We start from the raw sequence: 18,142 nt of genomic DNA on the forward strand, positions 1-18,142 counted from the left end.
GTAAACTTCCGGCGCGGTCTAATGATGTAATAATGCCAGTGAGAAGCTTCCGGATCTCCGCCCTTGCCTTGGCAGTGTGGGGCGGAGTTAGGAATCAGCAGTCAACAGCTGCGGTAACAGAGGTATCTGGCATCAGGCTGGCATGGCATAGGGAGGTAGGTTTGCTCCTGCACCCCGTATCCATGTACAAGCTCCATAACTACTAGAGGATTAATGTCTGTACAGGCAGGGGTTTAGCTTAGTGTAGCGGCAGGGGCCTGGGGGCAGTGCATCATATTAACCTTGCGTGTGTGTGTGTATGTATATACACACACACACACACACACACACACCTTCTCTGGCACCCCCAGGTATTATTTCTTCTCATGGTGTGCAGCTTACTAGCAACTTGTATCTCTCTCTCAATATAAATATATATATATAGGTAAAGAATGTCGGCACTCTTAGGATTTCCACAATAAGGCAAAAAAGTAAAGTTTTTTTTCAAATGCAAGCGGTGAGATTTATTGTTTCCAACGTTTCAGTCCTTTACTAGGACTTTCGTCAGGGAGTGCAATGTCTTTGCCTTCCTGCACTCCCTGACGAAAGTCCTAGTAAAGGACTGAAACGTTGGAAACAATAAATCTCACCGCTTGCATTTGAAAAAAAACTTTACTTTTTTGCCTTATTGTGGAAATCCTAAGAGTGCCGACATTCTTTACCTATCTACAGATTTTATAGCTCTGGCACCTAGGTTTACTCTCATTTTATGGTGTGCCTCCCACTCTGGACTGTATATATATATATATATATATATATATATATATACCTTTTTAAAGGTCCCAAAAGGGACCGAAACGTCAGTTGTACATGCAATTATAATACTATAATATTTGTTTGAACCACAAGACCCTTGGTGCTGGTTGTGTTTGATTTGGTATATATATATATATATATATATATATATATATATATATATATATATATATATATATATATATATATATATATATATATATATATATATATATGGGCAGACTGGTGTATATACACAGAGAAGCGCTGGGCACAGAGAAGGGGACAGACTGGTGTATATACACAGAGAAGCGCTGGGCACAGAGAAGGGGGCAGACTGGTGTATATACACAGAGAAGGGGACAGACTGGTGTATATACACAGAGAGGTGCTGGGCACAGAGAAAGGGCAGACTGGTGTATATACACAGAGAGGCGCTGGGCACAGCGTAGGGGGCAGACTGGTGTATATACACAGAGAGGTGCTAGGCACAGAGAAGGGGGCAGACTGCTGTATATACACAGTGAGGTGCTGGGCACAGAGAAGAAATTAGGCACTAGCTTGGATTTATGTAGAGAGAAGAGGGAAGCAGCTTGATATACTCCCAGGGGCACAGGCTGTTATACACTCAGAGAAGGAAACGCTAGAGACAGACTGAGAGTGTCACAAATTAAAATATAGACAAAATTGTGATGGGAATGGCCTGGTATTTACACTGAGAGGAGGTGGGCACAACCTGGTGTATGCACAGAGGATGGTACATGCCGATAAATACACAAGAGAGGGGCACAGAGAAGAGAGGCAGACTGGTGTATATACACAGAGAGGAGGTAGGCACAAGGTTACACATAGAGAGGAGAGGGGAGCAGGTTTATATATTCTCAGGGGCACAGGCTGGTATATACACAGAGAAGGAAACGGTAGAGACAAAGACAGTGGCACAAGCTGGAATATACACAAAAACAGTGATGGGCATGGCCTGGTATATACATAGGATTTGGGCAGATTCTGGTGTATGCACAGAGAAGGGGACAAGCTGGTATTTACAGAGAAGGGCACTGGATAGTATATAATAAAGCAGAAAGGCTGGTATTTGTACTAGGTAGGCAGTTGGTAGTATATATAGAACATATGATAGTGATTGTTGTATATCCTGCACAAGTGGGCCACAGGTGTGTATATAATATATATATTGTATAAAAAGAATGGTGTCAGCTGACATACAGGCTCAAATGTAGATAATGCCGGATCAGCGGAACCATATATGGATGAAGCTGAAGGGAAAGTGACTCATGCTGTGTATAAATTGCTGACTATTTTTTGCAATTAAATTGAGATTTCTGTGAGCAGCTGGCATTGTGCTTGGTATCTACGGGTAACCAGTTGCTGATGTATGCCATCCTCTGATATAATGGCATCATGATTGCGGCCTTGTACCGCGAATGGCTGAGGCTCTCACAAGTGGTCATGTGACCCTATTATCCTCATTCAGGTCTAACTGCTGTGCTTACAGTCTGCTGCCCAGGCCTCTCCTCTCCCTCCCAAGCCAACCAAACTGCGGCCTTTTCATCACATAAAGCAGGGGTCCTCAACCTTTTTTACCCATGAGCCACATTCAAATGTAAAAAGAGTCGGGGAGCAACACAAGCATAAAAAGACTTCTGGGGGTGCCAAATATGGGCTGTAAATTGCTAATCTGGTAGCCTCTAAGTGGACTGGCAGACTATAAGAGGTTCTGTTTGTCAGTACACCTGGTTTTTATGCAGCTAAAGCTTGCCTCCAAGCCAAGAACTGGTTGGGGATCACTGACATAAAGGGTTTTTTTTTTTTTTTTTTAAATACAGGTTAATATATATTGGTAATGTTTAACATTAGTGGACTTACATCCAAAAGTCATTGTGTGCCTTTTATTCTCCCTGCTGCTCGTGTGAGGCCTTAAAGGGGACCTGTCACCCTAAGAAATAATCCCAAATTCTTTTCTATTGTATTTCTCAAGCAAAATAAACTTCACTTACACTGTATAAGTAATATAAATCTTGTTTCCTTCAGTCCTGGAATTACACAATCAGGGCAAGTAGGCAGGCCCATTTTGTGGGCACTGTTATTAAGGCAAGCTTTGTATCACCCCAAAATCTTGTGTATGTGCCAGAATGGGGGACCAGATGCCTATATCCATGCACTGGCTACACAATTATATGGTTAGGAGGGAGGGGGAAAGTGAGAGCTGAATTGAAAGTTAAAGTACTTGTCTGCCCCGCCTCTATGCCTTGAGGCGGGGCAGGCAATATATCATTGACAGCTGAGATTTTTAAATGCCTTTATAATGGGTTTGGATCTGTTAATATAGAAATGAATTTGGGTTTCTTGTTTAATTTGAAAAGTACTTTTATTATACGGCTTTTTATGTCTGGGTGACAGGTCCACTTTAAAGGGACATTGCACTAAATTAGTATCAGTTCTGGAAGCAATTTGTTGCTGGAGGTGCAAGGGTTCTCTATGTAAGGTACAGTACATGGTTCTCCTGTGTCAGGAAGGGATGTATTCTTCGCTGTTTGGGTATCAGAGAGCACTGGCATCAATAAGTGACACCTAGGGGGAAATTTATTAAGACACGAATGCTCCGAGCCTATTTTGGCAGATTTTTTCTTGCTTGCGTGAATATGCCCGCGCGACTTTTTAGTACGTTTGCGCGAAAAATTCTGAAAGGTTCTGCTGCTGTTTATAATCGGTTCGGTATGAAAATTTTGTGACTTTCGGATTGCCAATACAATATTATCGTGACTAATACGATTTTTTCGTAAGCATTTTCGTGATATTTGCGATCTTCAGAAATTATTGTATCCAATCCGAATTTTCCCATTCGGGATTCGAACTCGTGTTTTAATGAATCGGCCCTCTAATGTTTACTTGGATAAGTAAAGCAACTTGGTATTTATAAACTGTTAGTTAACTATTTTAATACATAAAATATAACAAGTGTAAAGACACTAATAAATTAGGCTGGCTGGGCACAACAACCTGTAGTGCTGTAAAAAGTATGTGGAGATTAATTAACGGGTGCAAGTTTCATTTAGGTCTAGTAACCCATAGCAACCAATAAGCAACGTTGTATTTACTGGTTTTGCATTTGGAAAAAAAAACCTGATTGGTTGCCATGAAGCAAACATTATTTTCCTTCCCATCATGGTTTCCAGAGCATGGTTACCTACAATACAACCTTCTCCATTTTGACTGTATCTGCCACGTGTAGGTTATTTCTCAGTCAAGCCAAGCGAATATAATCTCAGTAGCTGAGGCATGGGGTGTCTGTTCAGCCAGTGAGCATTGTTGAATAAGGCAGAAGCTGCTGCGGCCATATTGAATTCATTTTGCTCAAGCATTATACAGTAGTTGCATGTAGTTGTGTCAGCCATCTTGCTTAGACTTTATATTGCAGTTAAGTCTACCTATGGTGGCCATCTTGGTGTGACATTACTTAGCAGTTCCATTTAGCTGCCCCAGTCATCTTGCTTAGTCATTATCCAGCAGTTCCATTAAGCTGTGGCAGCCATCTTGGTAAGAGATTATCCAGTGGGACTGATGGGTAAATGAAAAGATCTGGATTGATCATGTATTTAAAAAACTGTCCTTGTTCCACAATAAGTGCCAGCCTGGTGGGGCCACCATGGGGGATGCTGAGGATTCCTGCCCTCACCTTGACTCCATTGGAGAAGTTACCAAGGAAGATCTCATACTGAAATCCAAGGTCAGTAGGGGGTGTGGAAATGTAGAACTGGACCATAGATGAAACAGCTCTCTAGGTTTTTCAGAATAATATTATAACAGCCCTGTATATATAGTTATTGCAAACCTATTATCCAGAAAGTTCTGAATTAGGGGAAGGCCATCTCCCATAGCCTCAATTTTAACAAAATAATTCTAATTTAATGTAGTAGGAATATTATATGCTCATAGTGACTCCTGATTATCTCCCAAACAGTGATCGCCAACTCCCAGCAACCTTAGCCAGCCAATGAAAGCCATAGATAAGTGTAGAGCAAGAATGCCCAACCAACTTGGTTTTTAGCTGCTGTTGAACTACAAACACCTGTTTCTATGTTTGGCTATTGCAGGGAACATGTGAGTCCTGTGGCGTGGGCGGACCCAACCTATGGGCCTGTCTGCAGGTAAGTGACATGGGCTTAGGTCACTCTTAATGGGGCCTGGGATTTGTGCTGGCTGTGATTTAAACTCCTGTCCTTCCTTCTAGGATGGCTGCCAGTCTGTGGGATGTGGCGAGTCGTATGTGGATCATAGCACTCTGCACGCGCAGGTCAGCAAGCATAGCAGGAGAATGAGCGTTATGGTTTCATATGTTAACTGGTTCATTATGTAGAATACAGTTCTTTTTTTTAGGGATTAGTTCTCTTTTAATCTGTAATCTGGTTGGTAGGGTAAACACAATAGAAAATAATAAATGTCTAACTTCTTCTAAAATGGGAATTGTCTCTTTAAATGCCTGAACCACAGGTAATGCACCAAGGCGCATAGAGTTCCGTTTGCCTTGGCCGTTTGTTACTGACAGCTCCAGTACATATATTTAGCACCCATGGGTCACCTGCTTCCTCCATAACAAATATACCGTATATACTCGTGTATAAGCCGAGTTTTTCAGCCCTAATAATGTGCTCAAAAAGGCACCCTCGGCTTATACTCGGGTATATACGGTAGTTACGTTCTCCCGGCCGTGCGCTCGCTTGCGAGCGTTGACTTACTTTCCCGTTCTCCCTCTTTATGCAGCACCTGTTCTCCCTGTGTTCCATGTGCACTCCCTCAGTATGCCGACGCTCTCACGCTCTTCCGCTCTCCCTCTGTATGTAGACTTGACTCCATGCAAGCACCTCCTCCATGGACGCGCGATGTAAAATGCCCTTTCAGTTGACTCTATTTCATTGATCCAGCACCTCGCCAGCCATCGGGCGCGCAACTTACTCTAATTCATATCCAGCTCTGGGCATCTGTCGCAATCGCATGCACGTATCCAGCCCCCCCCCCCCCTCATGCGCGTGACGTGTGTGGTGGATACGTGCAACGCGACCAATCGCTGGAAAGGTACGTGACGTGTGTGTGCGCAACAGATTCCCGGTTCTGGATATGAATTAGAGTAAGTTGCGCGCCCGATGGCTGGCGAGGTGCTGGATCAATGAAATAGAGTCAACTGAAAGGGCATTTTACATCGCGCGTCCATGGAGGAGGTGCTTGCATGGAGTCAAGTCTACATACAGAGGGAGAGCGGAAGAGCGTGAGAGCGTCGGCATACTGAGGGAGTGTACATGGAACAGAGGGAGAACAGGTGCTGCATAAAGAGGGAGAACGGGTGCTGTATACAGAGGGAGAATGGGTGCTGCATACAGAGGGAGAATGGGTGCTGCATACAGAGGGAGAATGGGTGCTGCATACAGAGGGAGAATGGGTGCTGCATAAAGAGGGAGAATAACCTGCTTTTGTCTGCTACTGTAGCATTTTTCTTTCCCTGAAGTTATCAGCAGTGCTGTAACTCTTAAAGGCAGGATGGTCAAAGGGTCCTCCATCCACCTTTCCCTTATCTGCAGCTGCCAACATGATATATTTATGAAGAGTTCTCAGGGGGTTACGCTGAGTGTCCTTTTATTATTTAGTAGCGGCTGCATTTCCCACCCTAGGCTTATACTCGAGTCAATAAGTTTTTCCAGTTTTCTTAGGTAAAATTAGGTACCTCGGCTTATATTCGGATCGGCTTATACTCGAGTATATACGGTAATCACACTCTATACTGTGTGTTTGTGCATTTAGCCTTCCTTCCTCCCTCCTCTTTGTACACTTGTTAACTATTTAATCTACTGCAGGATGTCTTTTTTTTTTAATGGCATCGAAATTAAATATGTTTTTGCAGTTTACATCACCTTTAATTTACCTAAGAGTATATTTACCTTCTCCTTATGGAATCCATACCCTCCTCATCCCAATATTTACATGCTCCACCTCCTGCGGCTCATATACTTCATCCCACTGGCTCTCCATATCATAAACATGGTTTAACTATTACACTCTCGCTTATCCCCTTCCTTATATGGATTGGTATATTCTGGTACTAAACACTCCTCACTGTCTGACCTTTTAGGCAAAGAAGCACAACCTGACTGTCAATCTGACCACCTTCCGTGTGTGGTGCTACGCCTGTGAGAAGGAGGTATTTTTGGACCCCCGGGGGCCACCAGCCTCCCAGACAACATCACCCAGACTCAGTCACAGGGTGGGTCTCCTATGTAGTGTACTAAGACAGTAGGGTTATGCCTCTGCATGTGCAGGGGGTAGGTGTATAGACTGCTATGTGTTTATCACTCTCTCTCGCCCCCACCCCCAGGACTTCCCTACTTCTGCTCATCCATTGAAGTCTGTCCCCATTGCCGTGGGAGATGATGGAGAGTCAGAGAGTGATGAAGATGACATCAAACCAAGAGGTATCACTGGCATCATTCTCTGTGAATATTGCTGTGATTTAAATACAACCATTGCAGTGGTTTTCAGATCGGGCTCCCCCTAGTCACTGACTGGGGCCCAATCTATGGAAACCACTGTTAAAAGGATGAATTGACTCCTGCAATTGTTCTTTCATTTACAACTTGACTCATTTGCTTTACAAGTTAATTTCCAAAACCAGTTAACACTGGGCAAGTAAAACCCTACTATGCTCAGCCTTGACCATTGCACCATGTTTTTTTTCCTGCAGGCCTCACAGGAATGAAAAACATTGGCAACTCCTGCTACATGAATGCAGCCCTTCAGGCTCTGTCCAACTGGTAATTATTCTCTTTGCTGCTCCTGTATGGACTTTCTGATCATCCGGGCATCAATCGGTGCTTTAGTTAACCACTCCTTCCTCACAGTCCTCCCCTGACGCAGTTCTTTCTGGAGTGTGGAGGCCTGGTCCGGACTGACAAGAAGCCAGCACTGTGCAAAAGTTACCAGAAACTTATCTCTGAGCTGTGGCACAAGAAACGGTAAGGGACCACCCCCCCATTATATCCCATTCCATTTTTGCATGAAAGTGGGTTAAAATGATCAGTGATCCCACCTTGTATATAGATATTTTATTGGTTGAAATATCTCAGTGTGGAACTGCCAGAATGCTGTATTATGAAGCAAAATCACTTGGCTTGTCATGTCAGCCATTTTATCTCTTTTATCTCTTTTGTAGCCCAAGCTATGTGGTGCCCTCCAGCTTGTACCATGGGATCAAACTGATTAACCCTCTGTTCCGGGGTTATTCCCAGCAGGTAAAATCTGAATGATGGGTGGAGCAGAGTCCTTTCTTATGGCCATCACACATAATGTCTTTATTCCATCTTCTTCTGCAGGACACGCAGGAGTTTCTCCGCTGCCTGATGGACCAACTCCATGAGGAACTGAAGGAACCCGTCCCGCTAGAGACCCAGGAACGGGAAGAGGAGGACAGGGACGATCAGCGAGAGGGAGAGCGTGGCGGCACAGTGGAGGAGGACTTCCTGTCGTGCGATTCTGGTGGCGAGATGGGGGACGGGGAGGGTGGAGGAGGCGTGGGCACATTGTCCGAGATGGAGCTGCTAATCCGGGAGGAAGTTGGGAGGGGGCTCTCTGAAAAGGAGAAGTTGAAGGAAAGGAAGCTGTCATATTGTCACAGAAGGACAAGCTCAGAGCAGGCAGATGAGGATGCTGATGTGGACACAGCAATGATTCCAGGTGACAGCACAGTGGCATTGGCACAATCATAGAGAGAGGGCTTAGGGGGCTGCTATGCCCCAAAACACAACCTACAAGCCCTGCAATCACCTACAGGGGTCCCTAGTTATTAGTCCACCCCCATCTGGGTGTCCTGGGTAATGGACTCTGCCAACTAAGTATGACAAAAAAAGTTAAATTAGTAAATTCCACACTTAGCTATGCCCCACCAGCTTTGCAGCCAGCAAGTTAGACCTTTGCATCTCTTGGGGCACCCTGTGCCACAGAGCTGATCACTGGTCTCTCCCTGTTGCCTCATGATGGCCTCTGGCCATTGGCCTTAAAGAAGAAAGAAAGGTAAAAACTAAGTAAGCTTTATCAGAAAGGTCTATGTAAATACAGCCATAAGCACTCACAGAAACGCTGCACTGAGATCTCTGTCAAAAGATTTGTTGTGTCTGTTTTACTCTGCCAGAGACACGCAGCTCTCTCCTGCTCCCCCCTTCCTCAGGAATGCTAAGAACTCACTCCCCCCCTTTAGGAATGTGGATCTGAGCCAATCAGCAGGAAGCTTCCTCATAGTCTAACTAACTGAGCATGTACACCGGCCTGGGTCTCCGTGCAGGAGCGAGGCATTATGGGAACTTTCTTTACAGAACTTCCTGTTTTGCTTCTGATCATCTGAATGGGAGAAATATGGGGAGACTTAAGGGCACTATTGAGAGAACTGAAGGTATGCCTGCAGTTTGAGATTAACTCTTTATTAGCCTTTCCTTCTCCTTTAATAGAGAGCCATTGGGTGCTAATGTAGAGTGCCCATCACTTAATAAGTCAGAGGTCAGACATCAGCCCTACTTTATATTTTATCAGTTTTCCAGCCACTCAAGACCCATACCTAGATTACAGATATATAAATGTATGATGGTAAGAGTCTCCTGACTCGTGGTATTGGGGTGGGGAGGTCAGCTCCACAGTTCGGAATCTTCTGGGTCAAGTGTTGGCTCTTAGGACAAGGAGAGATTCCTGTTCCTGTAGACTTCATGTGTATTTTATACAAAAAGAAGAGGTGAAGGGAAGTCCATATACCGATGCCAAGCCAAGATAGTGTCTCCTTCTGTCTGGCACATATAAATACTTAATGCAACCATTTCCTTTGCTTCATTTTGTCTCAGATTCATTCAGTTTCCATTTTCTAAGCGGATATTAAAGCACAATTAATGTAATCAGTCTGTCTCTAAATATGTGTAATCTCCAGAGCCTGATAATGATGCCTACGTGCACTGCTCCTCTCGGTCCTGCAGCCCACACCCGGTGGAATCCATCTCCAAGCACTCCAGCACCCCTCCTCGCTCAAGTCCATTGCGCACCAGTCATTCCTATGTCCTGAAAAAAGGTATTGTACCCAGGAGAGAGAAAGGGGAGTATCACATCGAGAAAGGATGATTTGGATGCTTATCCCAGAATTCATTGGGAAATTATATTAAAGGCTAACAGCTAATGGCCATTTAAGAGTGGTGGCTACCTTGGTGATCATGACAACGCTCAGGTCGACTTAGACTTCAAAGTTCCACCTAAGGGGTGGGCATGCAAGAAGTTAGTACAACAAGGAGAGACTAAAAGTTTTGAAAGGTGCCACAGATTCAGGGTCAGTGTGCCAGAATGTAAAGCCTATTTCTATCTATCTGGGAACCAGAGTTAAGATCCTTGCATGGAGATAATCAACCTTTATTCCTTGTTCTACTTACAGCTCAAGTTTTAAGTGGAGGAAAGAAACGCTCTGAAGTCCGATACCGCAGCGTTATCTCCGATATTTTTGATGGGTCCATACTGAGTCTGGTCCAGTGTCTGACCTGCGACAGGGTTAGACGAGCCTTTCCAATAAGGTTATGATATTTATTAGAAACTATAAACATTCATAGTGTTTTAACAATCCACATTTGATGCCCGTGGTTAGGTATCCACTACTATTGAGACCTTCCAGGACCTTTCCCTGCCCATCCCTGGAAAGGAGGACCTGGCCAAGTTACACTCCACCATCCACCAGAGCGCTGTCTCCAAGGCTGGCACTTGCGGGGATAGCTATGCTGCCCAGGGCTGGCTGTCCTTCTTCATGGACTACATACGCAGGTGCCTGACTCTCAGATGCCTTTCTGTCTTTATATGGGTGGGGTTTTTGTTTTTAAGGACACATTAACTGTCAATAAAAGGGATAAATGTGGAACATATTTAACACAGGTTAAATTGTCTTTTTGCCTACATGACCCAGGGTGGCCCTTCATTGCACTGGCAGGACAGGGTTATGTGGGCAAACTGACAGGCTACCTCTTGTGTATTTGGTAAATATGGGAGGCAACTTCAATCACTGGCGCCGCCTTTACATTTGCCAGTCTGTTCACACTTTATATGCCTATTATGGTGCATATTATCTCTTTATTCCATTGCTTACTTGTTCCTGATAATGCCACTCTAGATTCGTGGTCTCTTGCATCCCAAGCTGGTTCTGGGGTCCGATGATAACACTAGAGGATTGCCTGGCTGCTTTCTTTGCTGCTGATGAATTAAAAGGTGAGAAAAAAAAAACAGCACACCTCTCCATTTATGTTCTTTCCTTACTAGGGTATTATTAAAAGGAAAGGGAGGTCTAGAAGCTGTTTAATGCAGCCCACATTTAGAGCTGCAATAAGGGGCTATCAGATTTTCTAAGAGACTATCATAAACATTGGGGTTTCTTTACTAGATTTAAACCTTATTGACAGGCAGGCTCATACTTGGTAATTTAAAGGGGCGGTTTACCTTTAATACCTTATTGTACATTAATATGTTTAGTAAGTTATAGATTATACTATTCTTAAAAACTTTGGAACTGGTCTTCCTGCCTGGTTGCTTAGCTAAACAAAACCTTAGCAACAAGATAGCTGGAGAGCTGCTGAACAAAAAGCAAAATAACTGAAAAACTATAAAAAAAATGAAGACTAACTGCCAATTGTCTTAAAATATCACTGTCTACACCAGTGCTGTCCAACTGGCGGCCCGCGACCCCCCTCTGTGTGGCCCCCCACCTGTCTGGCTGCTTTGATGCCTTACCTTTGAGTAAGCATTAAATGGTATCAGTACTGTGATTAACTGGCCCCCTGCATGGTTCTCACCTCAGATTCAAGATGTAATCCCTCTGTATTGTTTTAAAAATGTAATCCCCTGTGTTTTTCACACCTTTTAATACCTGCATTGTTCACCCCCTGCAGTGTTCACACCTCAGGCTCAGCCTGTAATCACTCCCATTGTTCACTTCTTCACACCTCAGACATAGGTACTGTAGGCAGAGTATGGCACATACAGCCAGCATAGGTCAGGGAGGGTATGGCACACACAGTCAGGGTAGGGTAGGCAGAGTATGGCACATACAGGCAGGGTAGGGCAGGCAGAGTATGGCACACAGAGGCAGCATAGGGAAGGCAGAGTATGGCACACACAGGCAGGGTAGGGAAGGCAGAGTATGACACACAGAGGCAGCATAGGGAAGGCAGAGTATGGCACACACAGGCAGGGTAGGACAGGCAGAGTATGGCACACACAGGCAGGGTAGGACAGGCAGAGTATAGCACACACAGACAGCATAGGACAGGCAGAGTGCTGCCTGTGTGTGCCATACTCTGCTTGCCCTATGCTGCTTGTGGGAGGTGAACCTGGCAGGGGTTTGTTGTGGGAGTTTGTTAGCAGTTGGAAATAGCCATTAAATGGTCCCTAAGGTGTGTAATTATGTACTGGGGGTTGCTCTGCTATCCACAGGGGAGGAGGAGGCATATGGAATTTAAGGGTATATCTTAATATGACATAATTCTTTCACATATGAATGATGGTTGATATCCCCACAGTAAGGACCAAGCATTTGGGATTTTGCTGTGCTACCACCATTGTGATAAAATAGGTGTGGTTTCAAAAAGGGGGGTGGTCAAAACTGGCTTCCATTAGCGGCCCTCCACCATGTATGCTAGAGAAATTCCGGCCCTCGGCACTGTAGAAGTTGGACAGCACTGGTCTACACCATAGTAAAACGTTAATTCAAAGTTGAACAACCCCTTTAACACTAGGATAAAGCCTTTTAGGTGTTGATGAGCCGTAGGGTCCCTAAAGCCTGCTGGGAGTTAGAGGCTAGGATTCAGCAGGTCTTGCATTTAATGATAGGCTTATTTGGCAGGATCACTGCTGGAATAGCAGCACGGTGGTTTGTTGAGGCACTGGAGAACAGCAGTTGCATTTCTCTTGTCTTTATTCTTTTCGCATAGACTCCTGTAGTTCTGACTATGACCTTAACAAGTTTATAGCAACAATCCACTCCGGTTTATTGTTTATCTGGAGAGGAGGGATAAGAATGTTAAGGGTGTTGTTTTATTTGTTTTTGGAGCTTTTTCATCAGTACTGCATGAATTTTAGCCAAATGATGTCTCTGGTGTTAATTGCTACTGTGAGCGCCCCCTAGCGACAGGATATAGAATATATTCACATTAAAGGAACAGGAAAAGGTGATGTACCCTGTTAGCCAGTCAAAAATGTTTACAGGGTAACCCTTTTGAAATAAAAAATAACAAAAGTGGTATCACCTTTATACCACTTTTGTTATTTTTTATTTCAAAAGGGTTACTCTGTTAACTGATAACTGTAACTCTAAATGGTATAAACGAAAAATAAAAATACTCAAGTACCAATTATTTTAACCATTGTTCATCTTTGTCTCCTCGTAGGTGACAACATGTACAGTTGTGAGCGCTGTAAGAAGTAAGCATTCTTTAAACTTTCCTCCCATCCCCCCCCATCCTTCCTGAAATAAATTGTGAGCTCTGTGTGCTTCCCAATCTTTGCAGGCTTCGAAATGGCGTCAAATACTGTAAAGTGCTGCGTCTGCCGGAGGTGAGTTCTGGGGTTCCCATGTTACGTTTGCTGGCTTTTTGGGCTATAAGTGCCCATGGCATGGTAAATCATAGGAGGATGGAACATTTAGGCTAACTTGATCCTGGAACAGTTGGTGGAGAATGCAAAGGTTTTACTGTTTCATTGGAATCCCATAGCTCTAAGGCAATTATTGGACTCCCAGTACCCAGCGCAGCCCGTATAAATCATGCAGGGAGATGTAGCCAAACAACAGGTAGAGAGTAGCTGGTTTAAGACCTCAGTGTAGAAAGTGGTTTGATGCTGAAAAGAAAGTGGGGGTCAGTGCCCATATTTACCCCTCTAAGTAGCCATATTACCCTCCAAATAGTAGCATGGTATGTGGTGCTGCTTCCATGTATTTTCTATAATGACAAAAATTAGCGCCCTATGCCTTGGCTTTCCCCGTGGTCTGCTGAACCATGGCACAGCCTCCCGTATATTTCCTTTGCTCAAGAATAATATGGGATCTGTTAATGTTATGGCACCTTGTGTTCCCATGTTAATTCCCCCTTACCCTCCCATTGCCTGGCAGATTCTGTGCATTCACCTGAAACGTTTCCGGCATGAAGTCATGTACTCCTTCAAAATAGGCAGCCACGTCTCATTCCCTCTGGAGGGGCTTAATCTGAGGCCCTTCCTGGCTAAAGAATGTGTTTCTCGCATCACCACTTACGACCTCTTGGCTGTTATCTGCCACCATGGCAGCGCTAGCAGTAAGTATGGCTAAGGCCAGTGAAGGGTACATTATGGAGCTGTAACTTATTGTATAGTACTGTAGCCACCTACACTAATTCACCCCCACTGCCCTTGCACTGTATAGGTGGGCACTATATATCTTACTGCCAGAATGTGATCAACGGACAGTGGTATGAGTTTGATGATCAGTACGTCACGGAGGTCCATGAGACGGTGGTTCAGAATGCAGAGGCCTATGTTCTCTTCTACAGGTAAGGAAAGAGTTACTGGGTCCCCACAGGCAGGTTGGGTAATCCATAGATCCCCATTATCCTCATTCATTTGCTTGCTTGTAACTCTCTGCCCTTGTTTGGGGCGCCAGGAAGAGCAGCGAGGAGGCAGAGCGGGAGCGGCAGAAGGTGGTGTCCTTGGCAGCCATGAAAGAGTCCGGCCTGTTGCAGTTCTACATCTCCCGTGAGTGGCTTAACAAGTTCAACACATTCGCAGAACCTGGACCAATTAACAACCAAAGTTTCCTCTGTTCACATGGAGGTAAATATACACAGGTCTTTCAGTGGTTTTATACTGGCATGGAGTAATATCCCTTGCAGAAGGGATCCCCTGAATCTGCCCGCCATTGGCTGTGATATATTATTGCCAATGACAGACAGCATGACCAGATTTGGGTGCTACTTTATTGGCAGAAAACACGCCCCATGCACTCATTCCTACCCCTTATATGCCCAAATGCCATTCTGTTACCCTCTCTGTCATGCCATTCTTAATTTCTTTGCCCATCCTTCACCATTGCTGTGCAGGGCACTAATGTAATACAGGAGCATAAACAATTCTCTTGCCTTTTATTTACCCTGCTGGGCAACCAACTAATGCCACTGAGTGCACATCTCCAGAATGATCAGCCCCTCTGTTGTTGATTTCACAGAGCATGGTGGGTTGGGGGAACATTACAGTTACATTTCCCATCTCCTAAAAGTGTAGAAGTGCCCACTATTGGTAATAATGAGATTGTTTGGCAAATCAAATAGGGACATAGCAGTCACACCTAGGAACCCCATTGCTTCCCCCAGTTCCAAGAGGCCACGTTCCAAGGTCTGAACTCATTAAACCTCATGGTGTCTTTATGTTTTGCAGGAATTCCCCCCAACAAATATCATTATATTGATGATCTAGTGGTGATTCTCCCGCAGAGTGTATGGGAATATTTATACAACAGGTAAATATCTCTCAGTGCTCTATCTGCTCAGTTGGATCTGGCATCGGCATAGCTTATTGGAATTGTACATTATTGCCATATTTACTAAATATCTTAATTTGACCGACAATGTTTCCATGCTGTGCATCCTATCTATTCACTTATATTTGTTCCGATGTTTTAACCCCTTCAGGTTTGGAGGAGGACCCGCAGTGAATCACTTATATGTCTGCTCAATCTGCCAGGTGGAGATTGAGGCTTTGGCGAAACGCAGAAAGACAGAAATTGACACTTTCATTAAGGTCAGTTAAGACCAAAAGGAAATTCACTTGCACAGTAAATAGGATTAATATCCCATAGTGACTCCATAGCAATCCTGCCTAATCCCAATGCTGCCATAGTTTTATGGTATCTCTTTGTACAGGCTATGAGCAAATTTAGGGGGCTGTTCCTTCTGGAACATACCAGATGCAGTTTAAATTAGCAGTTAGCATAAGCAAAAAATATGAAGAATTCCATACACCGTCTTTCATTTGCTCCTCCTGCAGCTCAATAAGGCATTCCAAGCAGAAGAGGCCCCCAGTGTAATATACTGTATTAGCATGCAGTGGTTTCGGGAGTGGGAAGCCTTTGTTAAAGCCAAGGACAGTGGTAAGTTCACGTTGCTTCCTCCTATTCTGCCTTTCCAAGGATGAGAGCCTTCTTCCTTAAAATACTGGCTGATCTAGGACTGACCTGTTACTGGGTACATAGGAATTCTTAGTATGGAACTCCCTACACCCCTGAGACAGTACAGTACAACACCTGTAGGAAAGAGAAATATGGGCATGCATATTACCTGTACTGCCCAGTAGGTGGAGCTGTTGCTTTTCACTGTTTTCACTGTTTCTAGCTAATATTTATACCCCTAAACCAGTGATCCCCCAACCAGTGGCTTGGAGGCAACATGTACCAAATAAAGCCCCCTGTAAGCTAATAGTGTGCATAGAGCCTGCCTAATAGCCAATCTTAACCCTTATTTGGCACCTCCATGAACTTTTATGATGCTTGCGTTGCTTTTTACATTTCACTGTGGCTCAGGAGTGGGGTTTACATGACCCCTTTAAATAAAGGGAGCCATGTTTTCCTACACCAGCCAATGAATTTCATATCCAGCTATTCACATGGCTGTCCTGCCTTCCTGTTTGAGAGCCCAGATTAGGTCAGAACAGAAGCAGGGCAGCAGCATTGATAGAAGGCATGTGAGTAACTCTTGCAGCCATTTATATTAGCCACTAGAGCCCTAGTTCATTTCCTTGGGTGCCCAGATGGTACTGGCTAAAATCCCCAGCATTCTTTAACAGATAATCAAGAGCCTGCTGAGAGTTGTAGTCCATGAACATCAGGGGACATTTCTGTGGTCCATTTCAAGGACAAGGAAACCCCTATTCATTAGGGGATGCCAGTTGGTTTTACAGTGATGAATGATTCTGGGTTTCCTATGCCTTTTTTTTTTTTTCCTTCTTGTAATAATTATTTTGGTTCCAACCAAGTAAATGCACCACTGTATTTTTTCCCTAGATCCTCCCGGTCCCATTGATAACTCCAAAGTGGCGTTGACAAAGAGCAGCGGGCAAGTACAGCTAAAACAGGGTACGTCTGCCACCTGTGACTTTGGCTCCTTGGGCAACGTTTTCACTCCCTGCCAAGTCCTTATTTTTCTTTGTCTGCAGGCGCTGATTATGGGCAGATTTCGGAGGAGACGTGGAATTACCTGTTAAACGTATATGGGGGTGGGCCAGAGATCGCCATCCGTCAGACAGTGGCGCAGTATCAGGAAGCAGAACATCTTCATGGAGAGCAGAAGATTGAAGCAGAGACACGGGCTGGGTAGCTGGACCCAAGGTGCGTTGCCCTCTGGAGACCAATTCTACTTATGCAGCTATTGGCTGGAATATCCAGCCAATCACAGGCTGAGCATAGAACATATTAATTTTGTCCCCTGTCCCCATCAAACCTTTATATACACCTAATTGTTACCTCATCCCACCCAGGTTCTAATGGATACCCCACACCCCGAGGGGAAGGGGGGCGCTGCTGAGCAGAAAAGACTGCTGCCCGCCAGTCTAATGCACTTCTAGAAGCACCTTGAGAATAAGCCGTGCAGAGACACTGTGTTTAACTCTTTGTATTGTCTGGAGCAGATATTTATTCAGATTATTTAACTTCCCAGGTCTTTAGTTTACCAAACAGCGAGTTTAACATGAACTGCAAGCTCAGCAACTCCTAATTGAAGCTTCAGTAGGCAGATCCCTCTGCGGAACCTCGGAAGCGATCAGGGTGGTCCCACCCATACGGCACAGGGCAGGAAAGTGATATTCCGTGAGTGCAAGCAGATTACTGTTGTTTACAAAGAGGCAGAGCCTTGTGATGATTCCAATGTTCAATTCCCTTCCCTCAGCGGATGGCTTGCCTTAACAGTACTGCCTTTGTATTGTTCCTGTGCTGACGCTCAGGCCCATAGTAAGGGGGCAGGGAGTTGTCTACAGTGCTGGCCAATCCGCTTACTAGCAAAGGAATAAAGGCTAAGGTTTTGGAGTGAAAGACGGCCAGTGAGAGTGCTTATCTGGCCAACGCTGGTTTCATGTACCCCCCTCCTTAGCTTTATGTGATGTATCCTGCCTCCAACCTACTTTTCTCTACTCACTGTGATGTGCATGTCGTACTGTAGTTGCCCCATCCTGTACAGAGTCAGTATTACATTGGGCTTGGGCTGAGGGCCTGCTGCATAAAGGGAAATAAATGTATTTATCAACTTCTGCAGCCTCAGGGGTCTTTGTTTCTCTTACTGCTGTTCAG

General features: G+C 44.6%; 1 protein-coding gene across 3 annotated transcripts; it reads left to right on the top strand.

The window, feature by feature from the left end:
* Positions 1-16: 16 nt before the first annotated feature.
* Positions 17-18,102, top strand: usp20 (ubiquitin specific peptidase 20). 3 transcript variants are annotated; one of them, XM_012967784.3, is made up of 25 exons: positions 17-155; positions 4,418-4,519; positions 4,887-4,940; positions 5,024-5,086; positions 6,914-7,045; positions 7,157-7,253; positions 7,523-7,592; positions 7,680-7,793; positions 7,991-8,069; positions 8,151-8,511; positions 9,746-9,883; positions 10,238-10,350; positions 10,445-10,617; positions 10,961-11,055; positions 13,230-13,263; positions 13,350-13,395; positions 13,949-14,129; positions 14,237-14,363; positions 14,474-14,643; positions 15,244-15,325; positions 15,498-15,606; positions 15,853-15,955; positions 16,865-16,936; positions 17,017-17,188; positions 17,338-18,102. In XM_012967784.3, exons 1-24 carry the CDS (start codon positions 33-35, stop codon positions 17,175-17,177), a joined length of 2,799 nt encoding a protein of 932 aa, XP_012823238.1. In that variant the 5' UTR covers positions 17-32; the 3' UTR covers positions 17,178-17,188; positions 17,338-18,102.
* The last annotated feature ends 40 nt before the right edge of the window (positions 18,103-18,142 follow it).

The sequence above is a fragment of the Xenopus tropicalis genome, chromosome 8, assembly GCF_000004195.4.
Source record: "Xenopus tropicalis strain Nigerian chromosome 8, UCB_Xtro_10.0, whole genome shotgun sequence".
In the NCBI taxonomy this organism is placed as follows: domain Eukaryota; kingdom Metazoa; phylum Chordata; class Amphibia; order Anura; family Pipidae; genus Xenopus; species Xenopus tropicalis.